Genomic DNA, 17,418 nt, shown 5'->3' on the forward strand with positions numbered 1-17,418 from the left:
CAAGCACATTGAGGTAAGATGCTCATACTGTAGGCTAAAATGATATCTAATACGTATATATATATATATATATATATATTGTGGTCAAAGGTCACGGTCAATGTGACCTTGCGTCTGTCTTGCATCATGAACACAATATCTCAAAAAGGCCTTAAGGGAATTTGGCACAAATTTAGCGTCTACTCTAATGTATGGATGAACTGATTAGAATTTGGTGGTCTAAGGTCAAAGTTCAAGGTCACTGTGACCTCACAAAACATCTTTTTGGCAAGAAAATTTCACACAAATGTCTAACACAATAAAATAATGAAGTGATGCCATTTTATGCCCAAAAGGTCAATATCACTGTGACATCATAACATTCTGCAAATTCACCTTTCTGGTCATAATTTTAATAACAGAAGGGGAGACATCTTGGTTGTTTTTATAGAATTGTCAACTTTTAGGGTTAAAGTGGAGTCTGGACAGATATGGATATAAACTGTAACTGTGACTCATTCGCGGAGGCAACCGCAATTCTAGTTATTCATTTATTCCAGCATAAAACCCATCCCAGAATGTATCGTGCATGACAGGTGTGCCGATCCCATGTAATACTGTATGCAGTGCATTAATATAAAGTAATGAGATCATTGGGAGGAGGTTATGGGGTACAAAGGCACTACTGAATGTATATGCACACTGTATCCGTGTGTGTGTGTGTGTGTGTGTGTGTCTGTGAACATGTGCTTACTAGTGGTAACAGACCCATGAATTTGTCAAGTACATCTAAGAAGTGAAGTAAATGTAAATGAGTTGTTATCTGTGTCAAAGTTTATGTGTTTTGCATATGCATTGAATATATTTACAGAAGCAGTGTTGAGCTGATTTTACTTTATGTGTACGTACCACTCTGTGCGTGTGTGTGTGTGTGTGCCCTTTGCAGAGGCAGTTTGTAATCAGCTGTCAAAGTGGGCTCTGTCCCCATCGCAGCAGTTGAGAGCCGCATGCTGGGCGGTGTAAAGCTCTCAGGTCCACTCTGCACGCTGATCTGTGCACCAGCAGCAGCAGCAGCAGCAGCAGCACTGAGGGTGGCGGATAGACAGGACACACACTGAACCAGCGCTTTTTCAGTCCATTGACTAGCTGTATTTTGTCAGCTGTAAGCATGGTGGTGTGAGTGTGTGAGTCATTTTGTGTGTTTGGTTTGCTTATTTTCAGACTTCTGTGACCACCTTTGGAACCAATTGAAAAAAGGTAAGACCTGAAACAGATCAATATCTAATCATGGTTAGAATGATGTGATATCCATCACTGCTATTACAGGATGCTATTACTGCTACTGCTGTTAATAGGAAATTATATTAGCAGGATAGCAAAATATTTCAGTGCAATTTTTGATTCATTTTGTACAAATGACCACTGTCCAAATATGCACTAAAAATACTCAAACTCAAATGTCTTTTTGCATCTTATATATAGCCTACGTTGTTATAATTATTATTGAAAAATTAAATATTTTTTTTTCCAATATACACTAGGGATATGTGTATGCATGTAAACACATTAAGGCTTTACTAAAAGATTAGTGTGAATATTAAAATTTTGAGATTAAAGATAAATAAAATGAAATGGCAGAGGAACTTCTCATCCCCTATTGCACCTCTCGACCCTCAGATCTGGCGACTAATCACTGCTGTCCATTCCACGCATCCACTTAAAAACCAAAGGTGAACAAGCATTTTCAGTTGTTCGCCCGCCACTGTGGAATAGTCTGCCTCTAACAGTTAAAATTTACCCCTCTGCTGAAACCCACCTAAAAACCCGTCTCTTTTCTTTAGCTCCTTAATTATCATGAAGATTTGCGGAACCAATTTCTTTTCTTAATTTTGTTATTCGTGCACGGCTGCTTGTGCTATGATTTCATCAAGATACGGTACGCTTTTATTGATTGACTTATAATTATTTCTTTATGTTTGTGTTCTTATTTTGATAATTATTGTGTTTTATTTAATCTCTTTGTAAAGCAATTTGGTCCACACTTTTTAATGTGTTCTATAAATAAACTTGATTTGACAAGGACATACAAAGGTCAGAAGACAGAGTTCAACATCTGAATGTCCTGACGAAAGCGGGGTTTTTTGAGTCGCTCCAGGCTGGACGTGCGGCCATTAAGATTTTTGCCGGAGCCTTGAAATGAAACAGAAATAAAGAGAGGAAAAAAGAATTCACATGATTATATGCAATAATGAGGGTAATAATGGAAGGCAGTTTATTATTTTTGTTGTCTTTCATCCATGATCCTAAGCCAGGGTCAAAGCATGGATTGTGGTTATGGTACATGTTTTACCCATACCAGCCGTATCATTACTAGAACCCCCTCCATAGATCGTATCACTCCTGGTCTCGAGCAAATTAAATATCACATCAATTTCAAGATTCTGCTTCTCACCTGTAAGGTCCTTCATAATCAAATCCCTTCCTACCTGTCGGAACTCCTTCATATCCACACACCCTCCCGTGCTCTCCAGCTCACATCACCATCTGCCTGCTTGACTACAATGGGTTCTAGAGCCCTCAGCCGTTCTGCAAGCCACCTCTGGAATTCTCTCCCCCATGACATTTGCAATACTGACTCCCTTTCCACTTTCAATTCCAATCTGAATACACACCTTTTCAAGTTGGCATATTCGGGCTGATTTAACGGAAACACACATATGGTGGCCTGCACTGATGATTTATGTGCTGTGAGGGTCCTAAGGACAGAGGGATGTCGTATGCTGTAAAGCCCTGTGAGGCAAACTGTGATTTGTGATATTGGGCTTTATAAATAAAATTGATTGATTTATGACTTTATGATGATGATTTTATACCTAATATTTATAATAATGATTTTTGTCTAGTCATTTTATTAACTTGTATTGTATATTACAGAATTGTTTGATTCTATGATCTCTTTATGCATTGCTGCTTGTTTTTTCTTTTTTAACTTTGACTTATAAGGTGTCCTTGAGTGCTCTGAAAGGTGCCTATAAATAAAATGCATTATTATTATTATTATTATTATTATTATTATTACTATTATTATAATTATCATGACCATCAGGACCACGATCCTTTAACTGTGGTTAAAGGGTCAATGGAATATAACTGTTTTTTGACCAAATCTTGAAACAACATAATATATGGAATACATAAAAATCTTCTCACATAAATGAAAAGTCAAAAAAAAACATCTGTGCAACTGGAACAATTAATAATGCCAAATGTTGCAATTTTGTCTTTTAGGGGTTTATGTAGGGATAAACACCCTGCTTTGCTATCGCTAGGGAAGGACTAAGCTCAGACAAAAATTGTTTGCAAGGGGATAAGATTTGTGTGAACATTAGCGGAGGTTTGGTTCCTCTGCAAGAACGTTTTAAGTATCAAACACTTAATTTCCTGCATTATTGTGAATTTCTATGCACCAATTTCTGCTTTTCTGCATTCTTTCATGGTGTCTTTAATTTTGTCGTTTTTAATATATTCCAATAAGTAGTAAAAAATCTATGTGTTTTTACACCCCTAAGGTTTAATTTCTTTTGTTCTCTCCATGTGTGGGTACAGATGATTGAGCTGGGCCTCCCTGACGGCAGCCTGATCGACGAGCTGATGGAGCTGACGGCACAGAGCCTCAGTCAGCTTGAGATCCAGGAACATTTCAACATCATCAAGGAGATTGGCCGAGGGAAATACGGCAAAGTGCTGCTTGTGACGCATCGCTTCCGGGGTATGACTGCACCTTCAATTCTCTTTAAGTCGAGAACCTTTTAGCAATCACCAATTACAGAAATATAATAATGGTCATAAAGTCTTGCTGATCTGAAACCACTTTTTCCCAATTAAAAAGGCAATGAGTTTGATGTTGAATAATAATAATTTAAGTTCTTTGTTTAATATGTTTTATTTTTTTTGTAACTGTCAGCCCAGTTACAATTCTATGTGGGTGTTCTGAAATCCCCAAAATTAGGGGGCATTTCACTGAAATGAAATAAATGAATGAAAATAAATAACTTTTCAAAACTTTCCAGCCAATGCAAATTTGTTGTAATTCATAGCTGGTTGAGCTGGACAGAGAGCTAAAAATTAGTGATTGCACTTTTCTGATGGGATGGGAACCCCAAACTCCAGAGTAGAGCAATGACAAAGGGGAGAGCAGAACACAGAGCACGAGCTGGCATAAAGCTGGCTGGCTTGAGGCCTGGAGGCTTAGATAACCATTGGAACTGCAATCGGGGGTGACCTGGGTGAAGTTTAACGTTGTAGAAAAGCCTTGCAATGAATATTAGATAGTCATTACAGTATACAGCATAATACCTAATATCCGTTCAGTGTCACTATATCTGTAATACTTCATTTCCCTAGTAAGACAAAGAAGATGTGCATGAATGGTTTTAATAATAGCCAAAGTAAAGTATGGATGTTGCGCAGGGACTCCCATGGCCTTGAAAGTGATGCCCAAAGCCTCGACTAAGCTGCAGGGCTTTCTGCGAGAGTACTGCATCTCCTTACACCTGTCCTGCCACCCCTGCATTGTGGGTCTCTTTGGCATTGCCTTCCAGTCTGATGAGCACTACTGCTTTGCCCAGGAGCTTGTGATCGGCAGGGACCTGTTTGCTGTCATCCAGCCAAAGGTGAGTCAAACACTGGCAAAACACCACTAAGACACTAAGGTTAATACCAGGCTACTGGCTCTGTGAGGCTGTATTTAGGTACAGCATGGTGCTTTGAGATGAATGCTAATGTCAGCATGCTAACCAGCTCACAGTGTCACAGCTGTTTTAATTTAGTATGTTGGCATGCTAATTTTTGCTAATTAGTACAGAACACAAAGTACAGTTGAGGTTGATGGGAATTTTATTAGAATGACTTTTCTGGAGTGTTAGGCCTACCTGAGGTTAACACAACAGCAGTTGCTAACGTCCAGCACCAAACAGTTCAAGGGTCCCAACAATCTTACACTGACAGCGAAACAGCTCTACTCTGGCTTCAAACCTGTTAATAAACATTAGCCATGTGATGCTAACAGAAGCCCTGTAACTGTCTGTGTGACTTTGTCCGAAGAACAGAGCACGCACTTTCACACCAGTAGTCCCATGATAAACACAGACAGCACATTTATAAGCACAGATAAATCAAGCTGTAACTGTAGCTCAACAAGGCCATGTAACTGGACCACTGTCCTTGTCTCAGTATACAAGCACGGTACAGGAATCGATTTACTGGCCAAAGTATGTCTGCTTCCACTACGATAGGTGGCAACATACTCCCTTTCAGTTTGTTAGTATTGACCTTTTTCCGGTTGACCTTTTATGTCACAGAGCAAACAATCTAGCGTCGTCCAGCTGTTCTGCCACTTTTTTGAACAGGTGGCCACTCTGTGTTTTCCTCCCATCCATGTAGTTCAAAATATTTATCCCTTCAGCTAACACAGCATGAAAGATGTCTCGTGATCCATTCAAAAATGTATGGCTCTGGATGTAGATTTCACCATGTTGTTACCAGCTCCTTCTGTTATACATTTAATGCTATTCGACTTCCAGGTCAAAGCCCTGGGTGGAAACTGGAGCATGTGCAGAGCACCAAGGCCAGTTTGGTTCCGAACTTCCAATTGACTGCATAAACGCAGGACTGATTCGACTCCGTTCGCATTATCTGGGTGTGTTAGTCCGACTTTGAGAAATTGGGATTTAGTATGATTGCAGTCAGACTAACATGTTTAAGAATCATTGCAGAGCTGTGCGCAGATCTTCAATGAAATGAGATTTCACCCATTTTAAATGATCAAATTTGCATTAAATTGCGGTGACTGGAAAAGATTGCAAGATCCCATAGAATTCATGGTTATTGTCTGAATCTGCGTTAAGTGCCAGGATCACAACACCCCAATATCATGAAGGGACTGATATATTACCTTTAGTTAAAGTAACTGTCTTTTAAAAAATATGTCTTTGTGAAATTTATGCCTGTAACAACTTTGTATTTAAAAGCCTCTAGGCTTTAGTTTTATATGAATACAGATTGTGATATTCACAATTCTCTGAGGTGTAGGGCTGATATAAGGGCAATATTAACGCAAGCTGTCCAGCAACTCATAAAAGAGAAAGAACAACAACCACACTTCCCCTCATCAACAACGACACATAGGTATTAAAACAGACAGTTGTGGCTAATATGATGTGTGTAACTGTGTGTGTGACTGGATTCAGGAAGTGTTAAACAGTCTTATTGCTGTTGGGACGAAGGATATAAATTATAATATATTGCCTGCATTAAATGTATAAAAAAAATGAGATGTGACCTGCATCATGTGGAAATATTTAACCATATACTGTAAGTATGTTGAAATATGTAAAGGGAAAATGCCTGAAAGTCTGGAGGGTGGACACTTGGATCCAGCCTTATTTTCTTTACACGGTACTTTGTGATGAGTGCTCACTTTTTATTCTGGCAACTTTGTAAATAACACAAAGAGTCCTCTCTCTCCTTTGTCTGATTTTTTCAGGTGGGTATCCCCGAATCTTCAGTAAAACGTTGTGTCCTCCAGATCGCCAGTGCACTGGAGTTTATCCACAGCCATGGTCTGGTCCATCGTGATGTCAAGCCTGAAAACATCCTCCTGTTGGACAATCACTGCTGCCAAGTGAAGCTGGCAGACTTTGGCCTGGCCCAGAAGAGAGGCACTCTGATACGCTTCATAACAGGAACCCTGCCTTACATGGCCCCGGAGCTTTGTACCGTGGCCCTGATGGAGGGTCAGAAAGAAGTGACCGCTCCTCCGCTTAGTGTGGAACCCAGCCTGGACACCTGGGCCTTCGGGGTGGTTATCTTCTGCATCCTTACGGGCTACTTTCCCTGGGAGCGCTGCATGGAGTCAGACGACTTCTACCAGGAGTTTGCAGATTGGTGCAGAATGGAGGAGAAACCCAACACAGAGGAGGACATTCCTCCTCTGTGGAGAAGGTTCACTCCAGAGGCCATGGAGATGTTCAGTAAGCTCCTGGATCTGGATGTAGAAAAGAGGTGTACAGTGGGAGAGGTGAGAGCGTATGTGGACAAGGACTGGCTTAAGAAGGTACACGGGACCGGGCAGCAGCAGACAGCAGAAAAAGAAAAAGTCAGCGCCTTTAGGAATAATCCTGGGCATGGCAAGGTGGTGCAGCCTAATACTTAGTAACAGACTGCATTTGTATAATCTATAGCTTCTATATGCTCAGACAGCATGTCAAATATACAGTCATAGGTGCCTGGCATCAGGCATGTGATTTGCAGTGATGAATGATGAAGACCATTTGACAGCAACATAAAGTTCACAGATGCTGCAGTTTCTGTGGTAGAAGAAATACTCTGGTCCTTTATTTAAAGGAGCAGTGGGAAGAATTTAGTGCCATTTAGTGGCAGCATTGGGGTCATCACTTTAAAAGGAAAATGTATTACTCATTACTTTAAAAAAATAATGCTTTACTGTACTTATATACTCCCTGTGGAAATCACTTACATCACTTTTTTGTTACTCTGCAACATCACCTGAGATGCACTGTCAGGTATGTGTGTGCGCTGCTGATGTTACACGATGTCAATCATGCAGCGCGCCGGGAATTTGACCGGCGTTTTAAATCGGCATATTTTAGACTGACCGGCCGGTCACAGGTCACAGCTGATCACATGAAAATCGGCCCAATTACGAGCACTGCTGATTAATCGGTGCAAGTCTGATAAAAAGTATAAAGGAGGTTGGCGTTTTCTAACATTGCCTGGTACAAATATTAATTATTTCAAAATAATATATCAATAAGCCTTAATAAAACGATAAAAGAGACTGCGCGTAAAGAGCCTATAGTGGCATTGACATGAAAACATGAAAGGCTAAATGCTACTATGGAAACATTTCAGTACAACATGGCGGTCGACATGAAAGAGCACCCACTCCCTAATAAGATACGAAGGGCTAATTCTAAGCTAATAAAACCAGAATGATTCTTAGTTTCAGGTGATACACTAATAAATATTGTATTTCTTTTCTGCCAGTGGCTCCCCATAAATCATACACGGTGCTCCTTTAAGGAAAAGTTCTGCATTCAAAATTTACTAAATTAAAGTATTTTAAGCAAAATGCATCCTTACTTACAGTAATATATACTGATCATACATTGTATGTTATGTTTTGAATTATTATTTCTTTAAACTTACACCACTAAAGCCTACATTATTACTTAGTCTTTGAAGAGGGACCCTGTGTAAAATCTAGTTCTAAGACTTTACGTTAGTTTACTGTGCTCACATGGGACCAGGTCGTACTCCAGTGTAGGAGTACTCATTGGTCCCTGGGTCTAATGAAGGAGGGGAACAACACAGCCCCAAAACAGGTTAATCCCCTTAACAGGTCAATGCAGCCATGCTGCTGGGGTATTTCAACCCATAAAAATTCACCATATTTTATAGATCATATGTTTTGAATGTAAAATCTGGATGTGCAAAGTAACTATAGCTGTCAGATCAGTGTAAATGAGTAAAATGTTGTTAAGCAGTTAAATGTAAATGTAAAATGTAACGTCAATGTAAATACTCAAGTTTAAGTATCAAAAAGTTGTCAGTTTTATGAGAGGTACTACTCAGCCTGTGAAAACAGTAGCATGATGTCCTTTGTGACTTTGGAGGGAGCTTAAGTTTAAGTTCCAAAAAATAACCCTGATGATGTGATTGTGGTTTCATGCATTGGGCTTTAAAAGAAGTGGACACACATTGCATTGTGGGAATGTAAGATCCAGTGTTTTTTGAGCTTGACCCATACGAGAGATATAAAGCCAGGATGTGTCAGCCATTGCTGCACCATTCCTCTTTAGTCCTTCAACCTTATTGGAGTGCAGTACTAAAATGCTGGCCCTTTAGGCACAATATCAGAATAAATGTACATAGTTATTTTCAGCTGCTGATGGGTTAATATTAATAATTATTATGTATATCATGACTGAACATTAATTTAAGCCCATTAAGTTGCACTATATGTTTTAATCAAAGATGCTTTTAAAGGCCCAGATTGTAAGATTTAGGGGGACTTAGTGGCATCTAGTGGTGAGGATTGCAGACTGCAACCAGCTGAAACTTATCAAGTTTGGACTTCTTCAGCATTAAGGAAGTTTTTACCATGAGCCATTCTTCTGCAGAGGTTTCTTCCTCTCCAATACAAGACAAGACTCTCTAAAACTGCTGGAGACGGACCATTAACTTAGTATCCGCAAATGTGTGCTCACCTTATTTCTGATTCAGATGTTCAGGAAGTTTTTATTGTGAGCCGAATTATCTGCTCTTCCTCTCCAAAACAAAGTGACACATTGATTAAAACTGGTAAAAACACTGAATAAAGCAGTTTCACATTACAAAGCTGTGTTTCTCTGGTGCTGTTTGGCATGTCTGAGAGGGCCGTTAGCCTAGCCCCTGCTAACGTGCGTGCACCTGATTTCTCTGATAACTTAAGATCAAGATGTTTAAGAGGTTTTTATTGGGAGCAGAATTATCTGCAGGGGTCCTTTCCTCTCTGAAACAAACTGACCCTGTGATTTAAACCGGTAAAAACACCAAATAAAGCAGTTTGACATTAAAAAATATGTGTTTTTCTGACTCTTGATGCAAAGGGGCTTGAATGGACATGGACATATCTAGAACCAGTTTTTGGTTTGTCCATTCTGGGCTACTGTGGAAACATGGCAGTCTCAGTAGATGAGGACCCGCTCCCTGTGTAGATAACAAAAACAGGATTCTTAGTTTCAGGTGATTATACACTACAAAACATATACTTATCATATTCCATTTCTGCCAATATATCCCCCTAAATCCTATAGTGTGAAGTCAGTTAGTGTCAAGTCTTTTGCAGTACATGACAACACACAAACCCATTGCTTCTTGGACTGAATAGTCCCACAGCATAACATTCTGGTGCAGCAGAGGAAGTATTAGGTTTTTGTGGACAGCAATTATAAAAATTGTCGGGTTCACCATGTGTTTCCAGATATCACTGCAAATGCAAGCACCAGGCAGCACATGTTCATTTCCTGCCAGACATCATCTGGAGTGCAACAGACTGCTGTTGCATGTTCTGACCTTCTGCCTTTGGGGATGGCGCTGTTGTGTAATGTTTGCACAAAGAAAGCAGTGCGTAGGATGTGTGTGGACTTTGCATGCTTTCCTGATTGACTGCAATTCAGCGGCAATGAAACTTCTCATAAATCATAAAAGTTCACTGATAAAATTTGCCTTCAACTGCACCACATCTTACAGTCTGTCATTTAATATTAATGCAGGATGCATCTATATAAGTTATATACTAATCAATATTTTGAAAGTTGTTGAGTTAATAAATGTTGAGCCATGTATGAGCTTAACTTTTTGTGTATTTTGTTATTTTATATAGATTTTGTAATTAAATGTTTGATTTTTAAAACTAAGAAATGGTTGACATAAAAACAATTTTAAAAAGTTTTGCTTAGTGTGACGACAGACTCATTTCTGTAACTGTTTTTATCATATCACCCACACAGTTCACATGATCTTTGTATCATTGCTATAATGTTGTGATGTAAGAGCATGTAGATTAAAATAGAAAATTGAACAAATAAAAATCATGCATCCATCCACTTAGTCTTGTTTTTCCATCCACTCTCTTGTTCATACATCACACTGCTGTCCTTGAAGTTAGAGCCATGACATATGTCAGATCTCAGTATGTATCTCACTCAGTTTTCAATCCCCCCCTCTCATCTACTTCACTGCACTGGCCCTCTTCAGCCCCTTTACATTTTATAATCTCTTTGCAATCCGCTACAGCTGACTCTCCACTGATGGATGTCCTGCTTTTGTTGGAGTATACGGGACACCACAGGTGCTTTCAGGACAGGACGTGTCGGCCTCTGAAAGGGGGGCAGACCCAAACTTGGCCCGGGGCCTGATCCTGCTTGGCCCCCTCATGCTTTACAGCATATTTAGGGCATTACACTAACCAGGGTCATCTTTCAGCTGACCCCTGGGCCTGACTGCACAACCAGGCCTGTCATACAAACTAATACAGCCAAGTAAATCTGACCACTAAGCCCTCTGTGATGGCATTCACACACACAGTAACAGACCCAGCGTTTAAAAACATTAAAACAATGTTTTGCATGCCTGTTCAGTGTAACACAGCTTTACAACCAGTTAATTAAACTTGTGGACTTTAAAAATCTTGCTTCACAAGAGAACTTTAAAATGTAAGTTATTTAGGTGTTTCAGATTATGCTTTCCTGCTAAATGTAAGAAACTCTCGGTAGTAGACTAGATAACAGATAAGCAAAGCATCATTTCCAGGAAACTACATCTACACAAGTATCATGAGTCTTATCATCACATGACTTCCTTTGCCTGCCAAATAAAGATTGCTTCATGCTGTTAAGAGAGACACTGTGGTCATAGACTTTCCCCTTTATCTTATCTACAAGGCAAGGGTGTCATGTTCCTAATACTTGAGTACTTAAACATTGCATAAATAAATCATCATGCACTGTGACAGATGGATACACATGTCCTGGAAGAGGGTCATTTTTGGCCCTTTTGGCACCCAATGCCGGTGTTTCCCAGCCAGGGTGCTTTTGCAGTTACCAAGGGATGCCTGGAGAGATTGTAGCTTACTCAGCTTTATAAAAATGTAAATATTATGATATAGATAATTTACTCATGCTTTATCTAACTAATGCATGTTTCTGACCAAGTTGCTGTCCTTTTCAATGTCCCTTTAGTGCCTGCAATCTCTAATCTTAGAGGCCCTCAACACTTTCAACCCATCCCCTGTAAGGCATCTCAACAGCTTGATCCCCTAGACTTTTCATGTTCCGTGGAAGAGCTGGCTACTAAATTTGTGCACTGTGCTGTAGCTCCCTTTGAAATGTCTAAACCGTGTCCTACCATGGAAGTTGTTTCTTTAAGGTAGGACACGGTAGGACAGGGCACTAGAAGGGCGGCCAGATGTGCTGAACAGAAATAGAAAGCATCCAAATTATGTAGCAATTTCAATTCCATGAGCTTCAAAAAGAATTAAATGGCACTGTAAAAGAATCAAAATACTTCTCACATCTTATTGCTACAAATCCTCACAACCCCAAATTGCTATTTAGGACGATTAATTCTCTTATCCAGCACACTCCAGATTCCAATGGAGTCCCTTCTATTGAAAGATGTGAGGCATTTTGGTCTGTCTTTGTCGATAATGTCTCAAGCATCAGAGCCCAAATCATTCCATTACTGTCTATCTCACCATGCAGAGAGGTGCATCAGACTTTTGACTCATTTTATCTGATATCCCAGTCAGGTTTAGTGAGGATGATTAATGGCGTGAAATCTTCCACCTCCCTGTTGGTTGTTGTTACCAACAACACTTTTAAAAGAGGTCTCTGCCTTTTTATCTTCAGATATTTTATTTCACAAGTCCTTATCCTTATCCTTATCCTTATCTTGGAGTTGTGCCTCCAATTTTAAAATCACCAGTTGTTCAACCCCTTTTAAAAAAATATAATCTCGATGAGGATAATCTCAATAATTTTAGGCCCACATCCAAATTACCATTTCTTGCCCAAGTACTGGAGAAAATAGTACATTCTCAGTTATTATCATTCATGAATGACCACTCACTTTTTGAGAAGTTTCAGTGTGGTTTTCAAAGTCATCAAAATACAGGAACTGCACTTTTAAAAGTTTTAAATATAACATAATAATATATTATAATATAATAATATTAGGATGAATTCAGGAGATGGTTGTTGTACTGTCTGGGCATTACTCGACTTATCTGCTGCTTTTGACACTGTAGATCATTGCTTATTAATTGATCGACTGGAGAACTGGGTTGGCATGACTGGATGCTTTAAACTGGTTCAGGTCTTACCTAAATAACAGAACCATCTCCATATCAGTTGGGAATGTCTCGTCTAGCCCCGCTAATATCACCTGTGGCATTCCTCAAGGGTCCCTTTTTGGCCCTCTACTGTTTAGTATCTACATGGTGCCACTGAATCAAGTCATGCAAAACTTCAATATCACTTTTCATTTTTATGCAGACGATGCACAAATCTATTCATCTGTAAATCCATCAGACTACTCCTCAGTAACCTCTCGCACAGACCATCTGGCAATCATAAGGTCCTGGATGGCTTGTAACTTCTTCATGCTTAACCTCGAAAATATGAACACATTTCCCCTATTCTTGCCTCACTGCACTGGTTACCTTGCCCCATCATACATTAATAACCTTCTCATCCCCTTACAGCCCTGCTCCCACTCTTAGATCTGCAGACCAGCTATTGCTATCAGTCCCTCGGGTAAGACTTAAGACAGAGGGTAGCAGGGCATTTACCATAAGGGCACCACAACTGTGGAACAACCTTCCAATGAAAATCCATCTGTTTTTTTTGTTGTTGTTGTTGTTGTTTTTTGGTTGTTGTTTTGGCTCTTTAACTTTACAGTAAAGATAATTTAAAGATGTGTTCATGTTCATTTATCAATGACTTAGTTACATTTACATTTAAATCTCTTTATAATGTCTCTTTATTTATAATTTTGAAACATCAACCACAAGGGCTTAATATAAAGTGAAAGAGCCATCAGCATTTAACAATGTTACCAAAATTTAGAACAGCATTACTTCCAAACAGAATAGAATAAACAAGGCTTTACTTATAGCTATGATAAACTTTTAAAGCTGTGTTTTAAAATATTGTAACTCTTTGTCTATTTATAAACCAGCCTCCACTTATGGATGCCCATAGGAGTTATAGTCATTAATAAAGACATTCATAAATATTTATACCAATGTACCTAAAATTATATTAACCCCCTGAGACCCATGCTTTTGTTTAGTTTGCATTTTTAATTTCCCTCAGCTATTTGGGAGAAGTAGGACCTGATAAGTGTAAGAAAACAAATCATTGTCAGTAAGTAGTGAACAATAAGTAGTTTTAGGGGGAAAATAGATTTCCTCATGTGGAGAGATTGGGTTTATTTTTAATAGTCACAAAAGTGTGGTAAAGTATAAAGCTGTTATTTCAATCCCTGAACCTGGCTGTGCAAATGCAAAACTGCAAATTATGCAACATATTAACAAGCCTTGAATTTTGTTCATTTTGTAACTCTGTATGAATTTTCCTTTCTCTATATTCTAAATTAGGAATGTCTTTTTTGTCTGTAAGAACAGTCTGTCTCACCCAATTGGCCTCATGCAGTCCCAATGTCCCCAAATGAGTTCTTCCTAACTAACAATGCCGTAGCTTGTGACTATTGCTAAATTGGGTCGAATTTCTTATCAAATTTACATATCAAACTACAGGCATTATTAAGCATAAATTCATGGGTTCAACCATAATATGTGATCAGGTTTTGTACCTTGTCCACTTTTGTTTCAGGTTCGGCTGTAGACTGACTTGACAGAGATAACTGCCATCTTGTTTTTACATGGATTAGTGTATTCTGCTGTTGCTACCACTAGATGGCCCAAAAAGTGTCCATGAACGAGGACAACAGGTCAAAGTTAGGCAAAGTATGTGATTTGGCCTACCCAAAATGTAATGTCCTTAGGACGCAGGGTTGAAGGAAATTAAAGTGTGGTGTAAACCATTTATTAATTGTTCATGTACTGCTAATGTTAAAAAGTTGGCAATAAACTAAATATCTGTTTTTTTTATAATCTAGCAATTTATTAACTGATAATAAAGTCATGAGTTACAAATCATGAAGTCTTTATCATATATTATATTAAAATACATACACGTCAGTTTCCCACAGTCTTGAGTAAATTGTTACACCTTAACATCATATATTGTAATTACAAGCATGTAAAAACTATGCAGCAGAAAAGTCAAATTCTATGACTGAAAGTAACAGATAAACAGATGAAACATCTACCACTGCAACTGGTAGTAGTATGGGGGCAACCATGACTAAACTTTCTGGATGCAAAGCTAGACACAGAGACCAAGCCTAAACTTTGACAAGTCCAGGAAAGTCATGCCATTTCTTAAAGAGGTACTTGAACCCATCCCTCAATAATCTGGTCATAGCAAAATAACATGTTGATACAATTTCGTCAACTCCTGCTTGGTATCATCTCATTAACAACACAGAGTCCATCAGTGAGTACATTTACATGCACACTAGTATCCCAGTTATGAGTTATGCTATTCTGGCGTTTACATACGAGTAGTAAGAACCGGACTTTATATTTCTCATTGTAAAGCTGAATGGTCATAGTATGATTTGATACTGTTATGTGTGGAGCATGTGTTGACACAAAGGCCGTACATATCAAAAAGTCACGTGTCTTCTCTCTCACTGCTCTGGATGACTCCATACACACGGGAGCACTATAAATAATACCATATTGTTTGTTATGGAAAATCACCACAACTGGGACCTTTCTCCCAGCCGATGGCTCGTCTGTCTGTCACCTCCATAAAAAGTCATCATGAGGTAGCTGAAGAAACTTTTAATCAACACCGATCTGTGTTTGAACAAATGAGGAACACAAGAGCCACAGCCAGCAGAGGAGATGGATCAGAGTGCTCGGGATGAATATTTGAAACATGAGGTTACGAACATTTGGTCAAAGGCATCTGAGGGCTCATACAAGACAGGGTTCTCGTTCTTTCAGAATAGCAAAACGTGCATTTGGAAAATGTAACACTGATTATAAAACCTCATTCAATAGTGTGAAAAGATAATAAACTAAAGAATAAAACTGACATTCACATAAGATGAGGTGTGTCAAAGGTCATCTATAAAGAAACATTTCATATCCTGATTGGCTTTGTCACTGATAATCCATCCATGATAGTATAAAAAATAAATTCTGATAATTAATTATTGCTGTGCTCATGACAGCTTCATAATGTTTATATCCATTAAATAGACATTTGCCTTCTACAGGTGTCCCGCCATATTATTTATGATAAGATACTATGTTCCGATCCAAGCTGCAGCAGTATAAAATCAGTTGAGGTGAACATGCAAATGCAAAACATGATTAACTTCCAACTCATAATGAGGCGTTAAGAGGAGGATGTAGTGGACTACTAACACTAACATCCCTAAATACAATGGCATTCTCTGGAAAATGGTACATAAAATGATTTAAGGGTATTGGGCTAAATGATGCCCAAACTGCAGAGTGAAAGAGCCATTTGCATTTAGTAATGTTTCCAGAATTTATAGCTGCATTATTTCCAAATTGAATGGAATAAACAACACTTAACTTGTAGCTACAAAGACATTTTAGTGCCTCTTACAACTGTGTTTTACTGTATTGTAACTCATTATCTGTTTGTACACCAGGCACCACTTATTGGTGCCTACAGGAGGAGTTAATGAATACATTAACAAACACTTATTCCTGCCTACAACCACTTAAAGTGTGCTATAAACAATTTATTAAATGTTTATGTGCATAACATTATGTACCACCAACACATAATGCAGTCATTCTTATAAACTAGGTAATGGAACAATTAAAATTATTTAAAGGGACAGTGCACCCAATAATGAAAATTCACCCATATACCGATGGAGGCTCAGGTGAACTTTTAGAGAACACTTGCAGAGATCCAAGGGGAGAGGAGGTAGCAACAAAATTCCACCTAATGGAGGCTTACAGCGCCCCAGATTCAAACACATAATTGAAACCACAAAAAATCTCCATGCTGCTCATCTGTAGTGATCCAAGTGTCCTGAAGCCCCGACATAAAAAGTTGTTTGGAAAAACGTCATTTGAACTCTGTTTTTAGCCTCATTGTAGCCTGTAGGTCTAACTGCTTCTCTCTGGAGTTTTGTTGCTACCCCCTCTCCCCTGGGATCTCCGCAAGTGATGTGAGGACTCTAAAACTTCACCTGAGCCTCCATCGGCATATGGGTGAGTAGATAATGGCTGAATTTTCATTTTTGGGTGCACTATCCCTTTAAGGTAATCATGCAAACGTCAGTATGTTCCTTTAATGTCAGAGTGCGTAAAAGTAAGCCAGAGCACTGACCACCTGCTGTTTTGTTGTTAAGAGATCATGTCTGCTGTCAATAAAGAGAATTTCTTATCAAAATATTACAAATTCGACTGAACAGCACAGCGCTTACACCCTTTGAGTTCCCTCTGGTCATGCTAGGTCCCACAGGGTCCTGCTGTGCACAAGTGGCACTTGAGACTTTATGAAAACATTACCTCTTTCACTTAGAGATCTCTTGGTCTCTGCTGTATCTGTTTAAGCTTCAGCCACACAGCAAACTTAATCCACCATCATAATCCCTCAGCAAGGCCTCTGACAGCAGGCCTGGGTGTGATGTTTACATATCATACGAGGGCTGCTGCTTACAAATTAGTCCCTTTGGTAGTATCGCTGGCTC

At 39.0% G+C, this 17,418-nt stretch overlaps 1 protein-coding gene across 1 annotated transcript; it reads left to right on the plus strand.

Annotated features, from left to right (window-relative positions):
* Positions 1–1,112: 1,112 nt before the first annotated feature.
* On the plus strand, positions 1,113–8,046 carry si:dkey-8e10.3 (serine/threonine-protein kinase SBK1). The gene is made up of 4 exons (XM_049580612.1): positions 1,113–1,236; positions 3,586–3,748; positions 4,450–4,652; positions 6,524–8,046. Exons 2-4 carry the CDS (start codon positions 3,586–3,588, stop codon positions 7,190–7,192), a joined length of 1,035 nt encoding a protein of 344 aa, XP_049436569.1. The 5' UTR covers positions 1,113–1,236; the 3' UTR covers positions 7,193–8,046.
* Positions 8,047–17,418: the final 9,372 nt, after the last annotated feature.

The sequence above is a fragment of the Epinephelus fuscoguttatus genome, linkage group LG7 (genome assembly GCF_011397635.1).
Source record: "Epinephelus fuscoguttatus linkage group LG7, E.fuscoguttatus.final_Chr_v1".
NCBI lineage: Eukaryota > Metazoa > Chordata > Actinopteri > Perciformes > Serranidae > Epinephelus > Epinephelus fuscoguttatus.